A 17495-nucleotide genomic window follows, 5' to 3' on the forward strand; every position below is an offset into this window, starting at 1 on the left:
GGTGTTGTCCTCAATTGACTGAAGTGGCCGGTATCGCACCAGCGGTCAGTTCTTTGTTAAAAACTGAAGCTATATCTGGTATCCCGGGCATCAGTAGTGCATCGCCTACTTGTAAGTTAAAAATAATACACTTTTTACTACTATAACAACGGATGGGAAACACCATCAAGAATATAAACCGTGTTAGTTTAATTGCAAGAAGATACGGATGTATTATAACAAGATGTAAATTTACCAGCTCACCAATTCGCGCTGCAACAAATCGCTCTGCCCTGTCTCGGTTATCTGCAGCAATTGATGGTCCCCGCAGCACCTGCCGCCGCAACTGCACCAACCGATGAACAAAATAAGGAAGCCAAGGTACTTTCTCTTACGATCTTGTGACTGTCGGATATTTTTATTTGAACTGATTTAAGTAAGACTACAGAAATATTAATAAATTAAAATGTATTACATAGACGGAGCCTACACCGCCTGCGCCTGAGTCAGCAGGTCCGCTGGCGACATCTGGTGGGCTGGTGGTGGACCTGGCTGCATGGCTGGCGGGCCGCGTGGCGCAGCGTCAGTGGGCGCGGCTGTCGGCACGCGTTGCCCCGCTGCCACCAGACGTCACGCTGCCACTGCGAGATGTGCATCTCGCTAGGAAGTACCTTGCCAAGTGGAGAGACCGGGTAAGCACATGACAAATGAAATTATAAAAATAACCGAAAAGGAAATTCTACGTTATCTAATAATCATTTTTAAATATGATTTAGCTATTAACTTACGAGGAAACAATGTTAGGAAATTAGAGTTATGTATTTGTTGCAGGTATTATTATCTCACGGCATGCGTCCCCTCGCTCTCGAGGACGGCGGCTGGCTGCGGCCGGTGATGTTCGACCCCAGCTCTCGCATCGCCCGCGACACCGCCTGTGCAATGGTCAAGTCTCTGTGCGATTCATATGAACGAACTAAAGCTGTAAGTTTATTTCCACTCAGCAAAACTAGATCCGTCTCGAAGGATGAAATGTAATTCATATATATTGTTTTCCAGGTCTTAATATTACTGACGAGCTTCCTGCCTGAAGTAGGAACGGCTGGAGAAGCTAGTGAACAATTCTTACAGCTGTATCAAAGTTAGTATCTATAGTTAAATTACTTTTCGGGAAGAACTAGGATTTTTATAGCAGTTTTTATGATAAAATATTTTCTTCTAGGTTTGGCATCCGAAGCCCCGTGGAAGCAGTTCCTCGCTCTCAGGGGAGTGTTGCAACAAATAGCTGATTTAATGACCAAGGAGATTGAACAACTGCATAGATTGGAGGAAACTACTTTAACATCAGATCTTGCTCAAGGTAAATTCTTTGGTTACCAAAGACATGAAATTCGTAGATTTTTATCGAAGTGCTCATAAGAATTACCTTAATTATAGTATAGATAGTTGTATGTGAATGGGTTTCTGAAAGGTTTGAGTGTTGCAGGTTACGCACTCAAACGTCTGACGGAGCTGCTGTCGATGTTCCTGGAGGAAGGCGGTGGGCGGCGCGTGTACAAAGGGCGGCTGGTGGGCGCCGTGCTGGGCGGATACCTCTCCCTGCGCCGCCTCGTCGTGCAGCGTACACGACTTACCGATGATACGCAGGAGAAACTACTCGAACTTCTCGAGGAGATGACCACCGGTAAAATGATCTTTTAAGAATCAAGTGAAATGTTTACTGTCATTTCCATGAACATTTAAAATTTTAATTAATTAAGAAAAATTAAAGAAATATTTTTTTCTATGTTTTGCATTTATTTTGTTACGTAAAAATGTAGTTTATTGTACACATGGTTGCTGTAGGTACGGAAGCGGAGACGGCGGAGTTCATGGCGGTGTGTATAGAGACTGTGCAGAAGTACCCGCTGCACGACTACCGCACGCCCGTCTTCATATTCGAGCGCCTCTGCTCCATCATCTACCCCGAGGAGAATGATGTCGGGGAGTTCTTCCTCACGCTGGAGAAGGATCCGCAGCAGGAGGACTTCTTGCAGGTAAACTATAATATGTTTCCTTTTATAATTTAGTGGCCTTACATTTTATTTATTAAGTTACAACAAACTTTGATTAAATATACGTCACTTTCTTCAGGGCCGTATGTTAGGCAACCCGTACTCATCGCTGGAGCCCGGCATGGGTCCACTCATGAGAGATGTGAAGAACAAGATCTGCACGGACTGCGAGCTGGTTGCACTGCTCGAGGACGACAACGGCATGGAGCTGCTCGTCTGCAATAAGATCATGTCCTTAGATCTGCCAGTCAAGGACGTCTATAAAAAGGTAAATGATCGGCGAACATGATTATGGTAATTTTCAATTACAAATGTAAAACATGTATCAAAAAATATTTATATCAGGTTTGGTGCACTTCTGGTGATGGCGTGGACGCGATGCGCGTGGTGTACCGTATGCGCGGGCTGCTGGGCGACGCCACTGAGGAGTTCGTAGAGACTCTCAGCCAAACCAACGCGGAGGCCGTAGACGACGAACAGCTCTATCGCATGGCTAACGTGCTCGCTGATTGTGGTCAGTTATAATTCACGAAGTATCTAAATGCGTAACTTATGTTTGAAAACGTTTGGAAAAAAAATGGCTATTTGCAACTGTTACCAAAGACAATTAATTTTACGATTTTTTTTAAACTGTTATCGTTCAAACAGGTGGCTTGGAAGTAATGCTGCAACGCTTAGCCGCGATTCAGCGCGTTGGTGGTGCACGTGCACTGTGCTCGACGTTGCTGCGGCTGCTGGGGTTGTGCGCGCGCGTGCGGCGCTGTGTGCGCGTGCTGACTCGCGCTGATACTCGGGCATTGCCTGTGCTGCTGCGCGCGCTGCAGCTCGCCGCTGAGGAAGAGAAGGATATGCCGCGTGCGCATCTTGTATACCAACTTCTAGAGGTACTCATGACAACATAAGCTTATACATTTACTTTCAACATTTCATGTTTTATTAAATTATGTTTTGTTTAATTGTCTTGCATTAAATTTTATGATTTATTTTATTTCAGATAATGGAACGCATTCTATCTGTAGCGGCGAGCGAGAGTCTGGTATCATTTTTGCAGTTCTCACTCACGTTTGGTGGACCAGAGTATGTGCAAGCTCTCATCAACTGTACCGAGTGTCCAGGTAAAAATATATATATATATATATATATGACATCTATAATTATCTATACATCTGTAGTACTATTAAAAGCGACGCTTAATTGATTTTATTTATGTTTAGGTATTCGTAACAACTCTGTGGCACTGGGTCACTTGACACGCGTGTTGGCGGCACTAGTGTACGGCAACGATCTCAAGATGGCGATGCTGGTGGACCACTTTAAGCCGGTGCTGGACTTTGACCGACTGGACTCGGAGCAATGGACGGAGGAGGAGTTCCGAATGGAGCTGTTCTGTGTGCTCTGTGCCAACATTGAGAGGAATTCCATAGGAGGGACGCTCAAAGATTATCTCATTTCTTTGGGCGTTGTACGCGATGCCTTGGAATATATTGTGGTGAGTCTCTATTTGTAACAACTTTTAAAACTTCTTAGCTAAGACTTGATACTACTATTATCGTGCAAGTCTTAGTTTGCTCCAACTTTTTAATGAGAATCTCTACATTAATATTTGAGGTATTTCATACTTTTTTTTTTCGTAAGTTTGCATAATTTAAATTGTTTTGTTTTAAGAAACACGCGCCGTGCGTGAAGCCGACGCTGGTGTGCACGGACTCTGATGAGCTGAAGGAGTTCATCAGCCGGCCCGCGCTCAAGTACATCCTGCGCTTCCTCACCGGACTCGCCGCGGACCACGAGCCCACGCAGGTCACATTAAAACTGACTATACTGTTCTGATAGATAATAAAAAGTGCTTAGTTTTCAGCAATTTCACGACTAGGGCAGTATAAGGGTTTATTTCAGCCAGCCACAAATATAAGGGTTGTCAAATCCAATTTTTTTTCTAAATCGAGTAATTTGGAGAATCTATGACGCTGATTATAATCTAATTTGTCTATTTGTGTAGATGTTGGTGTGCGAGAAGGTGATACCGATCGTACACCGGCTGGAGCAGGTGTCGTCTGGCGAGCACGTGGGCTCGCTGGCCGAGAACCTGCTGGAGGCGCTGCGCTCGCAGCCGCAGTGCGCAGCTAAAGTACAGCAAGTGCGCGACTTCACCAGGCAGGTCGGTACACAACGACATATAGGCACATTGATACAATCCGCATTTGACGGATGATAAGTTCTTATACTAGCAATAAGAGAAAATATTGTAATGAATCTTAACCAAATATCATAAAAAATATTTTGAGTATTGGATTTTAAAAAACAATGTATTTTTGTAGGAGAAGAAGCGTCTCGCTATGGCGGTACGCGAGCGTCAGCTTGGCGCTCTGGGTATGCGCAGCAATGAGCGCGGGCAGGTGACGGCGCAGTGCTCGCTCACACAGCAGCTGGCAGACCTCGCCGAGGAGGCTGGCGCCGTCTGCTGCATCTGTCGCGAGGGCTACAAGTACCAGCCAACAAAGGTGAACATTGATTGAGGACGTAAAAAAAAAACAAAAATTGTTCATTTGATAATTTATATTAATATGCGTTTAGAACGAGATCACTAACAAATGAAATTACTAATTATGCCCTTTTTGTGGTTATCCAGGTTCTTGGTATCTATACATTCACGAAGCGGTGCCCGGTGGAGGAATTCGAGGTGCGCGCGCGCAAGACTCTCGGCTACACCACTGTTTCGCATTACAACATTGTGCACGTCGAATGCCACATGGCCGCCGTACGTCTCGCGCGCGCCAGGTAATATAATGTCAATTTTAATTTATCACGGACTATATAAATGTGACAATTCAGTACTTTCTTCCTTCGTTCGTTGTATTGTTTACGTATATATAATTAATTTTGTAGGGACGAATGGGAGAGCGCGGCGCTGCAGAACGCGTCGACGCGATGCAACGGGCTGCTGCCGCTGTGGGGCCCTCACGTGCCCGAGTCCGCCTTCGCCAGCTGTCTCGCCAGGCACACTACTTATTTACAGGTCAGATATTCACTATTCACTGATAAAGTTGTACAAAAACTATAAGTGAAGTAAGTACAAAATGTTCTAAGTAAAATATTTTTGTTTTATAATAGCGATTTTATGACCCCGATGTCTTTTGCGACGATTTCTAACGCTCTTTGTTTATTTTGCAGGAGTGTACGGGTCACCGTGACATTGGCTACACTTGTACTGTCCACGATCTGAAGCTGCTCCTAGTGCGGTTCGCGCGCGGGCGCACCTTCCACGACGACACTGGCGGTGGCGGTCCGCTCTCCAACATGCAGCTCGTGCCCGCTCTACTACACATGGCGCTCTACGTCATCAACACGTGAGTGCAGCTTATGAGAGTAATGGACACGCACGAATACTTAGTGTTTGTTATGTATTTGATACATTTAAAACGTGTATATTGCAGGACGCGAGCTGCGGCCCGCGAGGTGGGCGCACTGGAGGCATCGTTGGCGTGGGCGCCGCCGCGTCTGTTGGAAGCGGCACACGACGCCGACGGCCCGCTGTACTACGCCACGCTCATGCTGCTGCTCTACCCACACGCTAAGTAAGTGAAATGCGACATTACGAAATAGCGCACCGCGTCATCTATTTCTACTTGAACCACTTATTTGCATGTACGTATGTTTAGATGGCAATCCCAGCGCGTGTCCATCCTGAAGCGGTTGCTGGTGACGGCGCATGTGCGCGCTGTGGCACCCGCCGGGCCCGCCATGCGCGCGCTGCCGCCCGAACACCGCGCACCCAAGCCCTGGGCTGACTACAAACCATACGCTATCTTCTTCGCTATCATCGATTTACTCTACACGGTTATGTTTAAGGTACGTATACATACTCAGTATAGAGGATTCCGAACAGTTTATCTCCCTCAATTAAAAGCTAGAGATGGTTGAAGTTGTTCAGATTATAAATGAGTGTATTTGTTACAGAACGTATCTGCAACAACAGTGGAGCAATGGCCGGTGAAGTTGGCGGAGTACATCCGGCACAACGATGAAGCGAACGCAAAGGCGGCGGAGCGCATCGTGTCCACGCTCACCGATGAGCTGCTGCCGAGCGCCTCCTTCGCGGAGCTCTGCGACGCCGCCGACCTGCTGCGCGACCTGCCCGACCCCGACGCCTTCCTGCGCACCGCGCTCGACGACCTGCCGTGAGACAGGCCCCCCGCGCCCACAGCGCCCCCTGCGCCCACAGCGCCCACCGCGCCCCCAGCGCCGCGCCCACACCGCGCGCCGCACGCGCATTGTCTCGCCTATCACGGTTGTATGCCGTGTTGACTCACACCACCCACTATGTACTCTGCACGTGTTGCATCGCAATGCTTACCTTACTTACTTACTTTACCCCCGCAAGTGTGATATTATAGATTGCTTCTAACACAATATTTAACCGGTGTAATACTATTATAGAAAATTTTATGTCTCAATTATAATCTGTAGTGTTTTAAATTAATAAACGTTTTCGGCATTTATACGGTTGTTTTAATTTAATAACCATCTCTGGGTTGTAAATGTCTAGACATTGTCACTGCTTGAAGTGATGCAGCTGATGTACAAATAAATCTTGATGACATGGAGTTTCAGTGTTAGCGCTGCGCAGGCGCCGATGATGTCGGTGATGATAGCACGCCTTAGTCACGAATATTGTGAAACCACGAGGGTTGAAGTCGTGACGAGAGATGCGATTTGATACAACTTAAATTACCTACCTAGAGATGTAATAAAAATACCTCGTGATTTTTTACAGTTTTGACCCAGTTTGGTGCTACTTACTAACGTGCACTTCGCACATCTATAAGAATTACCATCTTACTTCTTACTAATATTATAAATGCGAATATTTAGATGGATGGATGGATGCTTGTTTGAAGGTATCTCCTAAACGGATCTTGATGAAATTTGGCACTGATGTAGAACATAGTCGGGAAGAACACATAGGCTACTTATTATCGTTTTTTTTAATTTTTCGCGGACGGAGTCGTAGGCGACAACTAGTCAACAATAAAAATATATTATCTAATTATTCAATTGTGACGGAACAAAAGTAACTGAGTATCGAGTTGTCACTGTCACTTAAAAACAATTCGCCTCACATATGTTGCATTGAAAATGATAAAGGACAAGGCCGACTCTCTACACTCGTGTATATTTGACCCACTTCGAACAACTTGCTATTGACATGAGAATAAAATGGTGACAACAATTTTTTATCTACTTATAAAAGGAAAAGAAACTAGATTTCCAAAAATTGCGTATAACGTAACGTTTTTCGTAATTTTTAAATCGTAATACTGCAAAACTTTCAGTGTTTTCTTTTCATGTGATTTTTATAATAATTATAATTTTTATAAATAAAATAAGGCCATAATTTTACTCATTTATTTTGTAAAAGATATTTCACGTGAGTAGTGTCCGACATTAAATTATATTAAATAGAAATAATGTTAAATTCACAACGACAGACAAAACTACGAGTATACAGCTTGTGTAATAAACATCTTTTAAATTGTTATTTTCTTAGGCTCGGTATCCACTAAAGATGTAATTGTTTAATTCAATATATTAGCAGGTTTTTTTTTACTTAGATGCCTACCTCTAGTGGATATCACGCCTTAGTCACAATCTTTAAATAGACTTAAAATAAACCCTATATTAACTCCTAAATATTATCTTACATGCGACCAATATAGTCTTTTACAATATATTTTATAGTTATATTGTTCTGTTAAATCAACAAGTGGTGCATCGTTTATAAATATCGACTTTGGATTGTTCCAAACATGTATTAAAAATAGAATCGATCGTAACAAACGCTCATTGATAAATAAATTATGAAATATTCGTGGGAGAATGTCATATATTAAATGTCAAAAGAGATGTACATCTATCAATGAGCATGTACGATGTAACCATTAACCTCTCGCAGTACCCTTCAAGCGATTTGATAACCTCCATGAAGGCATTTGTAAGTCCCCCCACATTTTTTTGTTATTCGTTTCGTTTTGTTTCAGTTTTAGTTACGTCAAAACTATAGCAAAATATAACATTTAACAAATAATTCAAAGATGACCAACTTTAAGTTCCTGTTTATTCTAAAACATTAAGCAGCATAAGTTATATTTGTACCGTTGTATTAGGGCTTTTAGCAAGAGGTTAAATGATACAGCTAAGGCACTAGCTTGAATTCGAGACGCTTAGAAGTCGTAGGAGCCGCTCTCGCCGCTCTTGCCGATCCAGAAGATGAACTTGTACACTAGGCCGGCCCCCACACCACCCACGATTGGACCCACCCAGTACACCTGCAGGAAACAACATTTATTAAAGTTACAATCAAGATGGACAACTGCCAAGTCTCAGATTTAAACGTCGAGGATAGAGCGAAGTGGAATCGGCTTCTAAGCAGGAAGAATCGCTGCTAGTAAAGCAACAGAGATAAGAGATGTTTCTCTTATTCGTATCTCCATTACATGCCCACAAAACAAATGCCCAGTCTCCTATAATATTTTTCAATCATGTTTCCATCGAGATATTATCCAATTCTATTTGTCGAGAGATATGAAATCATTGTGTTTTTATAAAATGATGTAGGAAGGAATTATTTTCACTTTCATTGTTCTCTATTCCACGGTCTGTTCGCCGCAAAAGTGCGGACACGGCGTTTGTATAGAAAGGTTCAGTCCACGCTTTCTGTAACATGTATGAGAAAGCTTAACAATGGACTCGTTACCTTGTAATTTCGCGGAAACTGCGTAACTAACTACATCTAGATTGTGGTAAAACCCTTTTAATGTTAGATACATTAAAATTCAATCTCGTGCTTACGTTCTAAAAATTGAATGGTAGCGTTAACTCTAAGATGGTTAAGTTTAGTTCTTACATTTCTTCACAAATTTAACGTATCTGATATCACGTCGATGGCTTAAAGTAGTCTGCACATCCTTTTTAAAGTTACTAACGAATGTTAAAACAATTTGAAGTCAATCCAATTTAACCATAAGCAAGTTCAATCATACAATTTGTATTAGGATTTACGATGTGATATTTCAAAAACGGATGTTTCGAAATAATTTTAATATTATTATTTATTCTCAACTTTCAAATACTAATATTAAAATATAACATCATATCACAAATACATAATAGTTTTCAATTAATTTTTACAACTCAAATTGCATATCACTATGTTTGCGCAAAACGTGAATAGTGTCGTAAGCGAACCGGTAACAAAAACAAAAGCTAGATTCAGATTGTTCTTATGTAATGCTAGATGCATATGAACATGCACATTATGTCTCGTAACATCTGCACATTTGAGACTTGCTGCCGTAGTCACGTGAAGTCGAGAGAAAGTGAATAGATCGTGTATTATCGATTGGTTACACCCCTCACTAGTTACTACCGATAGTCGATAAAACGTTAAATTTTATTATTCACAAAACTTATACGTTTATAAATGAAACTTCTAGACGCAATAAAAATAATTTAAAATACAAAATCTGCATAAGTTTTTACTCTCACTTTCGAAATTGTTAACATTACTATAAATAACAACTATATTATAAAGTTAATTGTTTTTTAGATAGTTAAATTATATGATTTTATTACGTAATTTTACATTAATGTTACGCAGTAAGATTCATTTTTTAATTGAAATAAATAAAGTTTAAATTTCTAAGACATAACTTTATAAGTGTTAACGTTGCAAAATTCTAAAATTTATTTATAAGTTCTAAAAAGGTAATAAGTTCTTGCATTTTTGACAAGCTTTACCTTTCTCTACCAAAACCACGTGGCTTAGGTAGAGAAAGGTAATAAAAAGTTTAAGTAAAAATTACATAGAAAACAGACCCAGTGGGAAGTCCAGTCGCCCATGACGAGGGCAGGGCCGAAGGAGCGAGCCGGGTTCATGCTCGAGCCAGAGAACGGGATCTGTTAACGAATAAATATGTATTAAACAAGTGTCTGTAAAAGAGATATAAGTCAAATTTCCTCACATGCAGTTTGTGCAGCTATTAAAAAGTGATATGTGTCAACACAATGTTGCCTAGGATTATGAAATGCCCTGCACAACACCACATTTGTGCTCATCAGTCCGAAACACATGGTGGGCTCGTTAGCCTGTATTTTTTCTAGCTTGTAGCATTTATTCAGACCAGAACGAAATCATTTTGGACCAGACTAGAAATGAAATTCTTTGCGCCATAAACGTATGTAAAGTTTTGTTTTCTGGTCACACACTTGTGTACTTATTATGAATTCTTATTGTAATTTATTATTTTCTGACTAAAAATGTATCACTTCATTCATTAGAAGACAAGAAGAGGATTTTAATTAAACTACGCTGTTGGTTGTACTCACGCATGCAGCATGGCAGGCGGTGATGCTTAGACCGATGGCGAGCGGCGCGGAGCCCTTGAGATCAGTGCGGCGGCCGTCGCAAACGCCTTGCACCACCAGCACGAGCACGAAGGTGATCAGAGCCTCCACCAGCAGAGCCTATACACAAACACAACCATAGTGCATTACAGCACTTCTATCGCAGACTTTGAAACAACTGTGTTACCTCGTGAAACCAACAGATGGCACCAACTGTTGCTATAGCATGTACTGATTATGTAATTTATCCTTAAGGTTATTAACATTTAGAGGTTTTTTACTAACTATAAAATGTGACAAATAATAAGCATACCTGTCCATCTTTAACTCCTGGTCCGGGCAGAGTCATACCGAAGCCTCCCACAACATTTTCGGGCACGGCGAGCTGCAGCAAAAATAATTACATTGTTACAACAAAATAGACACTTAAACATAAGACAATCAATTTCCTAGAATAAATTAAAAAAAAAAAACAATTAAGTATAAATAATACGGTAAAATGGTAATAGTGCGCACTTTTCCTGTACCGTTGCAAAAGTATTGTTTTTTATTTGAGCTCATGTAATATGAAAAACATGTAGTTTCTAAAAAATATACGTATAGTAAATGTCGTTTTGTATCTTAGACGGTACAGTTCCTTTACATTAGTTATTGCATAGTCTAGAACAGGGACCCCAAAAATATTTTTTACAAGTGACTCCTTTTCCAAAATGAACTGTTACCGCAGACCCCCCATGGCCAAATTACCTACTTTTAATTATTATTATTTTTCATTCTGACTTAGGTTAATAGAAGAAGACAGAGTGAGAATAAGCAATGCTTTAAGTTACTAGACTATTATTTATAGGGGTCGATTTTTATACCTCGTCGACCCCCAAAATCAGTTTTCGTTTATGTCGACCCCTAGGAAACCGATAAAGACCCCAAGGGGTCGATATCGACTATTTTGGGAATTCCTGGTCTAAAAGTTTCGGGCAATCATATTTAATCTATCTTATAATTATATTGTTTACCTATATATATTTAAAAAAAGCAGTATATTTTATTTTATAACGCAATAAACGTGCTCCCTGTCGTCTTAACAAATAGGATATATAATTAATCATAATTAGTCAATCGCATTGCTCAGATACTAAGCAGTCTTACAATACTATCGTCCAATTTTGTAGGTCTTATGTCAAGGTCTTGCCAATATAATAAATTGCCCATGTCAATATTAATTAGTAAAAAAATTATTTAAGCTGCATTCATCTGATTTATATTTAGCCAACACATAATTACAGTTGAGTAATGTAATTATTTTCGATTACTGAGATACTAATACATGTTACATTTAACTTTGTAAAGTGATCAACGTATTTAATGAGAATTGTGAAGGTACTGTTAAAAAGTACATTTGCAATTTATACTCGTTTAACACGTAACGTGATATTAACGATGCTTGTGAACTGGTTACATCTAATTACTAGGTACTTCAGTGTGCGTAGTTTTTTTACAATCTTTAACAATTAACGTTGTCACTTAATGAAGTAACATATAAATATTTTAATTTATTCAAAATTAAATCGAGAACTTATATTAGAATAATTTATTTCTACTGTTTTTTTAAGCAGTTTCAAATGGTTATGTTTTTTTTATTACTTCTACATATCATTTTAAGAACTATAGTATCATTTACTTTCTATTTAAAGAAGACACAGACAGGACATTTCATTAAATTGTATAAGAGTTACATATATCTAAGTTATTTAGTTTAATAACTAAACCTGTGTCCGTTTGAGCGTTACTAGCGCCCTGAACAACACTTCTACGGGTTTTCGTGAGACTGTCATTCAGAGATCTGTGACACCATTTCTTGTCCAACCGCGCCCTATCCTAACGCCGGCCCTGAATAAAACCTATTGAACCTTATATGCATAGGTGGGCACAGTTAATCAAAAAGTTAACTTCGTTAATCGTTAATTCGTTAAATAAAAATTTAACTTCGTTAATCGTTAAAGCGTTTAATTTACGAAAATTTAACGCAAGTTAAAGTTAACAGTTAAAGTTAATTTTTGTTTATATTACGAGTATAAGGCGCAAGCGGGAAATGGCCATATGAATAATCTCCTAATCGCATGGACCGATTTTGTCGATACTTTCAATAGAACTTAGGCTATTTTTTTACTGCCCTTACGAAATCTCGGGAGATCGCTAATCCTATCTATAATTTAGTTATATAATACTAAAATATAATTTAGACAATAGGAGCGATGTACAGTCAGCTTCATAAATATAGTGGCAGTCAAGATATCCAAATATATTGGAACACCTAAAGTGATCAATTATATAAGTACAACCAAAGTTATCAAATTAATTGAAGCATCCACTCTGCTCAAAAACACCGGAGCGTTCACATCGTCATATATATGAGTACATTCAAAGTACCCATAATTATAGTAACAGACATAGCGTCAATAGTAACGAAGCATCGAAAGTATGCAAAAATATCGTAACATTAGACAAAATTGAACTCTATCTCTATTTACTTAAGATACACTTTGAAATATACTACTTCTGTTAAATTCATTTGACATTTTATATCAAAACATTTTTTTCCTATTTACTTCAAGTTTACGTCCCGCATGACAGATACGAGATAGATAAGCAATATCAAATTTTAATTTGTCACCATATATGCCAGTTTGGCCTTACGGCTTAACTGCTCGCTGTAATACGCAGTTTTGGCGATTCGAATCCCAAACTTATTTTTACATTTTTAAGGTTTTTAATTTTATTATCAAAGCAATTTTATTATTATCAATTATCAAATATAAAATTGAACTTTATCGCAACAATTATTGGTTACTATTCGACATCTTTAAAAATTAAGGAACCACAATATTCCTTGTCCCTTTTTTTAACCGAGACGTCATTAGCATGTTTTTTTATTGTTCACGTTTATTATTGTAAGTTTCGTCATTAAATTCCGCGCGGACTGTCACTGGCGACATCGAATACGTGTAATAAATCTATGCTTGGAAAATTCTACTGCAACCGGACTGAAGATACCTAACAGGAAGAGAAAAATATTTTGATACAAATTGTCAATTAATTTAACAGAAGTTGTATAGATGGCCGAACCTAATCGTTATTAATTTTATTTAAATATTTAATACCCCAAAAATATAAATAAAAATTTGTTTTTGTTAAGTAAAAAACATATTCTAAGTAAATTACTAGATTTTTCCTTTTCATTAAAAATAAATCAAGCTCTATACATATATTGATAATATTGAAAAATAAAAACCTTGTAAGCCTGGGATTCGAACCATTAAACTTACGTACTGCGGCGAAAATAGTAAAACACTGAAACTAGCACATATAGTGACAGAATAAAATTTGATATTACTTACTAGCTTTTACCCGCGACTTCGTCCGCGCGGAATAAAAAAAATGCTCACAAGATAAAAAGTTCCTATGTCCGTCTTCTAGTTCTAAGCTACCTCCCCATCAATTTTCAGCTAAATCAGTTCGACCGAACTTGAGTTATAAACAGTGTAACTAACACGACTTTCTTTTATATATATAGATAGGTAGATTAGGTATCTGTCATGTATCGTCAATTTATAAATTTTAAACGTTATTATAATAAGAAGAAAAATGTTGGGTTGTCCGATAAGTTCGTGCCCATTTTTAATGGAAATTTTAAAGGCCCTTAAGTTTTGGCATACGTCTTTTAAATTATATTTGTTCGATTTTATAGCAAAACGTCTTATGTATTTCGGCAAAAATTAAGTCAATCAGTTTTTATAAAACTGATAGAAAAGAACGAATCGTGTCCTACCATTTGTCAAAATATGGCTGAAGTTAAGCTTTTCAGTATGCATGTGTTATGTAAACATGTCATATGTTTTCAATAATTGTAATATATTCGGGTCTATTCTAAGATACCTATTGAAAATCGGAACGAACTTATTGGACAACCTATTATGTTGATACAAAGCGTCAAATGAATTTAACAGAAGTAGTATATTTCGAAGTGTATCTTAAGTAAATAGAGATAGAGTTCAATTTTGTCAAATGTTACGATATTTTTGCATACTTTCGATGCTTCGTTACTATTGACGCTATGTCTGTTACTATAATTATGGGTACTTTGAATGTACTCATATATATGACGATGTAAACGCTCCGGTGTTTTTGAGCAGAGTGGATGCTTCAATTAATTTGATAACTTTGGTTGTACTTATATAATTGATCACTTTAGGTGTTCCTATATATTTGGATATCTTGGCTGCCACTATATTTATGAAGCTGACTGTACTAATGCCTGTACCATAATAATGACATAGCATGCACTGGTTACACACACTTATATACTACACTGACAATGATGGACAATTGACTTTTTCAGTCAGTTTGTTTTATCGACAATCCGACGTCACGGAATTAGAGAGCTAACTAAATTTAGACAACACAAATTTTCTATTAAACAGTAAGACATGTGATAATATTCAAAAGAAAACAATCAAAACTTTTGTGCAGTATTTACATTTATCTGTTACTATTTGCACCCGGATATTCATTTGCTCATACTCCAACAACTGAACATTTATTTTTATGTATAATTTGGTAATATTTTTTTATTTTATTTTAGCTAAGGACCCACGAACAGACATATCATTTTTTACGTACTTTTTATTTATTAATATAGATTTATTAATAAAACTTCTAACATCAGAGGAAACTTATTATAACATTGATAAATAAACTATATAACCAATCCAGTGATACACCTCAACACATAAACCAATCAACTGAGATGCCTTCGATAACTTCTATCATCTAATGATCTATCGTCCGATCTATTGTTATATGTTAAATCAAGTTATATTACTCTCAGTGTATAGAGCATAAGTTACACGACATAACGAAAACAACCAATCGCGGGTGATGTCTTCTCTCTTTCTTATCACCTATAAAATCGTTATAGTTAATTAGTAAGATTATGGTTTTGAATTATTTTCAACGACATTCGATTTGTTTTAAAATAAACTTTCGATATACGTAATAAAATCGATGTCTTTTTGTAAAGGTCACATGTGGCAACATTTCATATATTAAATTTAGTATAACGCAGTTTAACATTATTTCACTAACATAATTATTTTATCTTTTTCCTCATTCCTTCTCGTTTTGTCGTATACTTTTTTTTGTAAACAAACAAATTATCTTCGCTATTGTCTTTGCGCAGCGCACGTGCATCCCCGACCATTAGAAGGGTTGGGGCCATAAATCTATCGAGTTCGTTATCGTATTCTCTGTGCGGCTGTCCATTTGATCCTTTGTTCATATTTTTAAAATGCAAAATTATTTTTCTTTGACTATGAAGAAGCCCCAAAAAAACAAACGACGGTAATAAACACCTAAATCCCTTTTGTTTTTGAGGAACGTTTATTGCGTGCACATTTCGTCTTTCGAATTTTTAAATTTATTTTTCATTGTTTGTTTCTTATCTACGCAATGACAAAAAAATCCTATTTGTACGCTTTTTCAAATGAACCATAAACTATTTTTTTTATATTTTTTGTTGTCTTTAAACTTCAATATTAAAATAAACATTTTCGTCGCCAACAAAGTTTAGTTGTAATTTAGTTACGACGTTGAAGAGTTTTGCACACTTGATTATTTTGATTGCAATTCAACGCAGTGTTTATCTTTTTTACTAGATTTTTGCGTTTCACGTATAAGACAAAGTGTATAATTATTGTATTTAGAATAAAGTACTTTCGTACCTTATGTTGATTTTGTAACAAAATCATGTTCTAAAAAAAAGTGATGTTAAATAAATGAAAACTAGTTTTAATGTGAATAAAATGTAATATAGACTTTTCGAGATATTTGTGTAAATGTGAAATAATTAATAAACTTTGAAGGTGTCTAGCGCCTAAACTTCGCAATATTTGAAAGAGGTAAGTTTGGTTAAATCGTCACTATTTTCTAACAAGGATTCTGCGGTACTCTTTTGATCACGTCTTTCCCGGCCGCTCGGTGTATTGTATAACCTACATACACTCGCACTCGCTCGTTCTCTCTCGTTCTCGGTCACCATTCGACTCGCCGACGGTCCCCGAACATAGCCGAACTTACGAATGTAGCCTGATGCATAATTTAAATAAAATGACAACACGTCAATAAGTGTCTATTGTTACAATTAACGGACTAAATTAACGGAAGTAAAATTTAACGGAAGTTAACAAGAGCGTTAACACTTTTTGAATTTAACTTAAAAGTTAATCCGTTAAGGAAAATGTTAACTTCGTTAATTAACGATTAACGGATTAACGAGTTAATGCCCAGCTCTGCTTATATGTATGTACAATTCATTATGATAGATAATGAACTAGCGACGTGGGTTTTAACTTGATTGATGTTGAGTTTTGTGAAGCGCGTGATGAGCGTACTAGAGATTGCTAGCTGTTCGCACAGCTTTCGATTATAAATCATAGTTCATGCATCACGGCGAGTTGGCGCTAGGGCTGCCACCTATTTAGTTTGCTCCGAATTTATGTTATCAATTTTCAGTGTGCTTATTCTGGCTCCAGATTTGACATCGAAATTTCGGGGCAAAGTAGTCACAGAATGCCATTTTTATGGATCAAGGGTTTGACGCTGGATGCGTTTGTTTTCAAAGTCAAGGATTGACAAATTATTGCTCATTGTTTTTTTGCCGCCGCTAGTCTTTTTGTCTACTTTTATTGAACATTGGCAGCCCTATTTGTCGAGTACCGTCAGCAAACTAGTTAGGTGATTGAAGGCCGATGCTCTAATTCATTTCTTTATTCAAACATCAGCAGTGTCAGGGCGAGCGACACTTTTTGTACTGCTCACATGTTATAACGTTAAACGGAATGGTTATAGACAAGCGTGGGTTAACACTGACGAAACATTCGTAAAATAAAAAATTGACTGTCTCATTGTCCCTGAAAAAAATTAGATGATCTGTTTTTGGATAGAATGTTTATATAGGTACTTTAAAATTTTATTTTATTTTCTAAAACATCAACGTATGATGATGTA

At 38.0% G+C, this 17495-nt stretch overlaps 2 protein-coding genes across 4 annotated transcripts in view; one reads left to right on the plus strand and one right to left on the minus strand.

Moving 5' to 3' along the window:
- The window catches only part of LOC106719549 (protein purity of essence), a 32697-nt gene extending 26179 nt beyond the window's left edge, over positions 1 to 6518 (plus strand). The window contains exons 76-97 of the mRNA XM_045686334.1: positions 2 to 111; positions 239 to 360; positions 459 to 671; positions 811 to 960; positions 1036 to 1117; positions 1199 to 1336; positions 1463 to 1660; positions 1822 to 2012; positions 2110 to 2298; positions 2376 to 2544; positions 2679 to 2914; positions 3025 to 3145; positions 3245 to 3519; positions 3696 to 3830; positions 4030 to 4188; positions 4349 to 4531; positions 4660 to 4808; positions 4917 to 5046; positions 5202 to 5377; positions 5465 to 5605; positions 5690 to 5879; positions 5988 to 6518. Of these exons, the coding sequence (XP_045542290.1) occupies positions 2 to 111; positions 239 to 360; positions 459 to 671; positions 811 to 960; positions 1036 to 1117; positions 1199 to 1336; positions 1463 to 1660; positions 1822 to 2012; positions 2110 to 2298; positions 2376 to 2544; positions 2679 to 2914; positions 3025 to 3145; positions 3245 to 3519; positions 3696 to 3830; positions 4030 to 4188; positions 4349 to 4531; positions 4660 to 4808; positions 4917 to 5046; positions 5202 to 5377; positions 5465 to 5605; positions 5690 to 5879; positions 5988 to 6212 (3682 nt within the window). The 3' untranslated portion in view covers positions 6213 to 6518. The remainder of the gene's footprint in view (position 1; positions 112 to 238; positions 361 to 458; positions 672 to 810; positions 961 to 1035; positions 1118 to 1198; positions 1337 to 1462; positions 1661 to 1821; positions 2013 to 2109; positions 2299 to 2375; positions 2545 to 2678; positions 2915 to 3024; positions 3146 to 3244; positions 3520 to 3695; positions 3831 to 4029; positions 4189 to 4348; positions 4532 to 4659; positions 4809 to 4916; positions 5047 to 5201; positions 5378 to 5464; positions 5606 to 5689; positions 5880 to 5987) is intronic.
- Positions 6519 to 7601: 1083 nt separating this feature from the next.
- The window catches only part of LOC106719716 (aquaporin AQPAe.a), a 53341-nt gene continuing 43447 nt past the window's right edge, over positions 7602 to 17495 (minus strand). For all 3 annotated transcript variants that reach the window (XM_014514151.2, XM_014514153.2, XM_014514152.2), the window contains 4 exons: positions 10747 to 10818; positions 10416 to 10553; positions 9906 to 9986; positions 7602 to 8356 (listed from right to left, as the gene is read on the minus strand). In XM_014514151.2, the coding sequence (XP_014369637.2) occupies positions 8252 to 8356; positions 9906 to 9986; positions 10416 to 10553; positions 10747 to 10818 (396 nt within the window). In that variant the 3' untranslated portion in view covers positions 7602 to 8251. The remainder of the gene's footprint in view (positions 8357 to 9905; positions 9987 to 10415; positions 10554 to 10746; positions 10819 to 17495) is intronic.

This window comes from Papilio machaon, chromosome 3, assembly GCF_912999745.1.
Source record: "Papilio machaon chromosome 3, ilPapMach1.1, whole genome shotgun sequence".
Lineage (NCBI taxonomy): Eukaryota > Metazoa > Arthropoda > Insecta > Lepidoptera > Papilionidae > Papilio > Papilio machaon.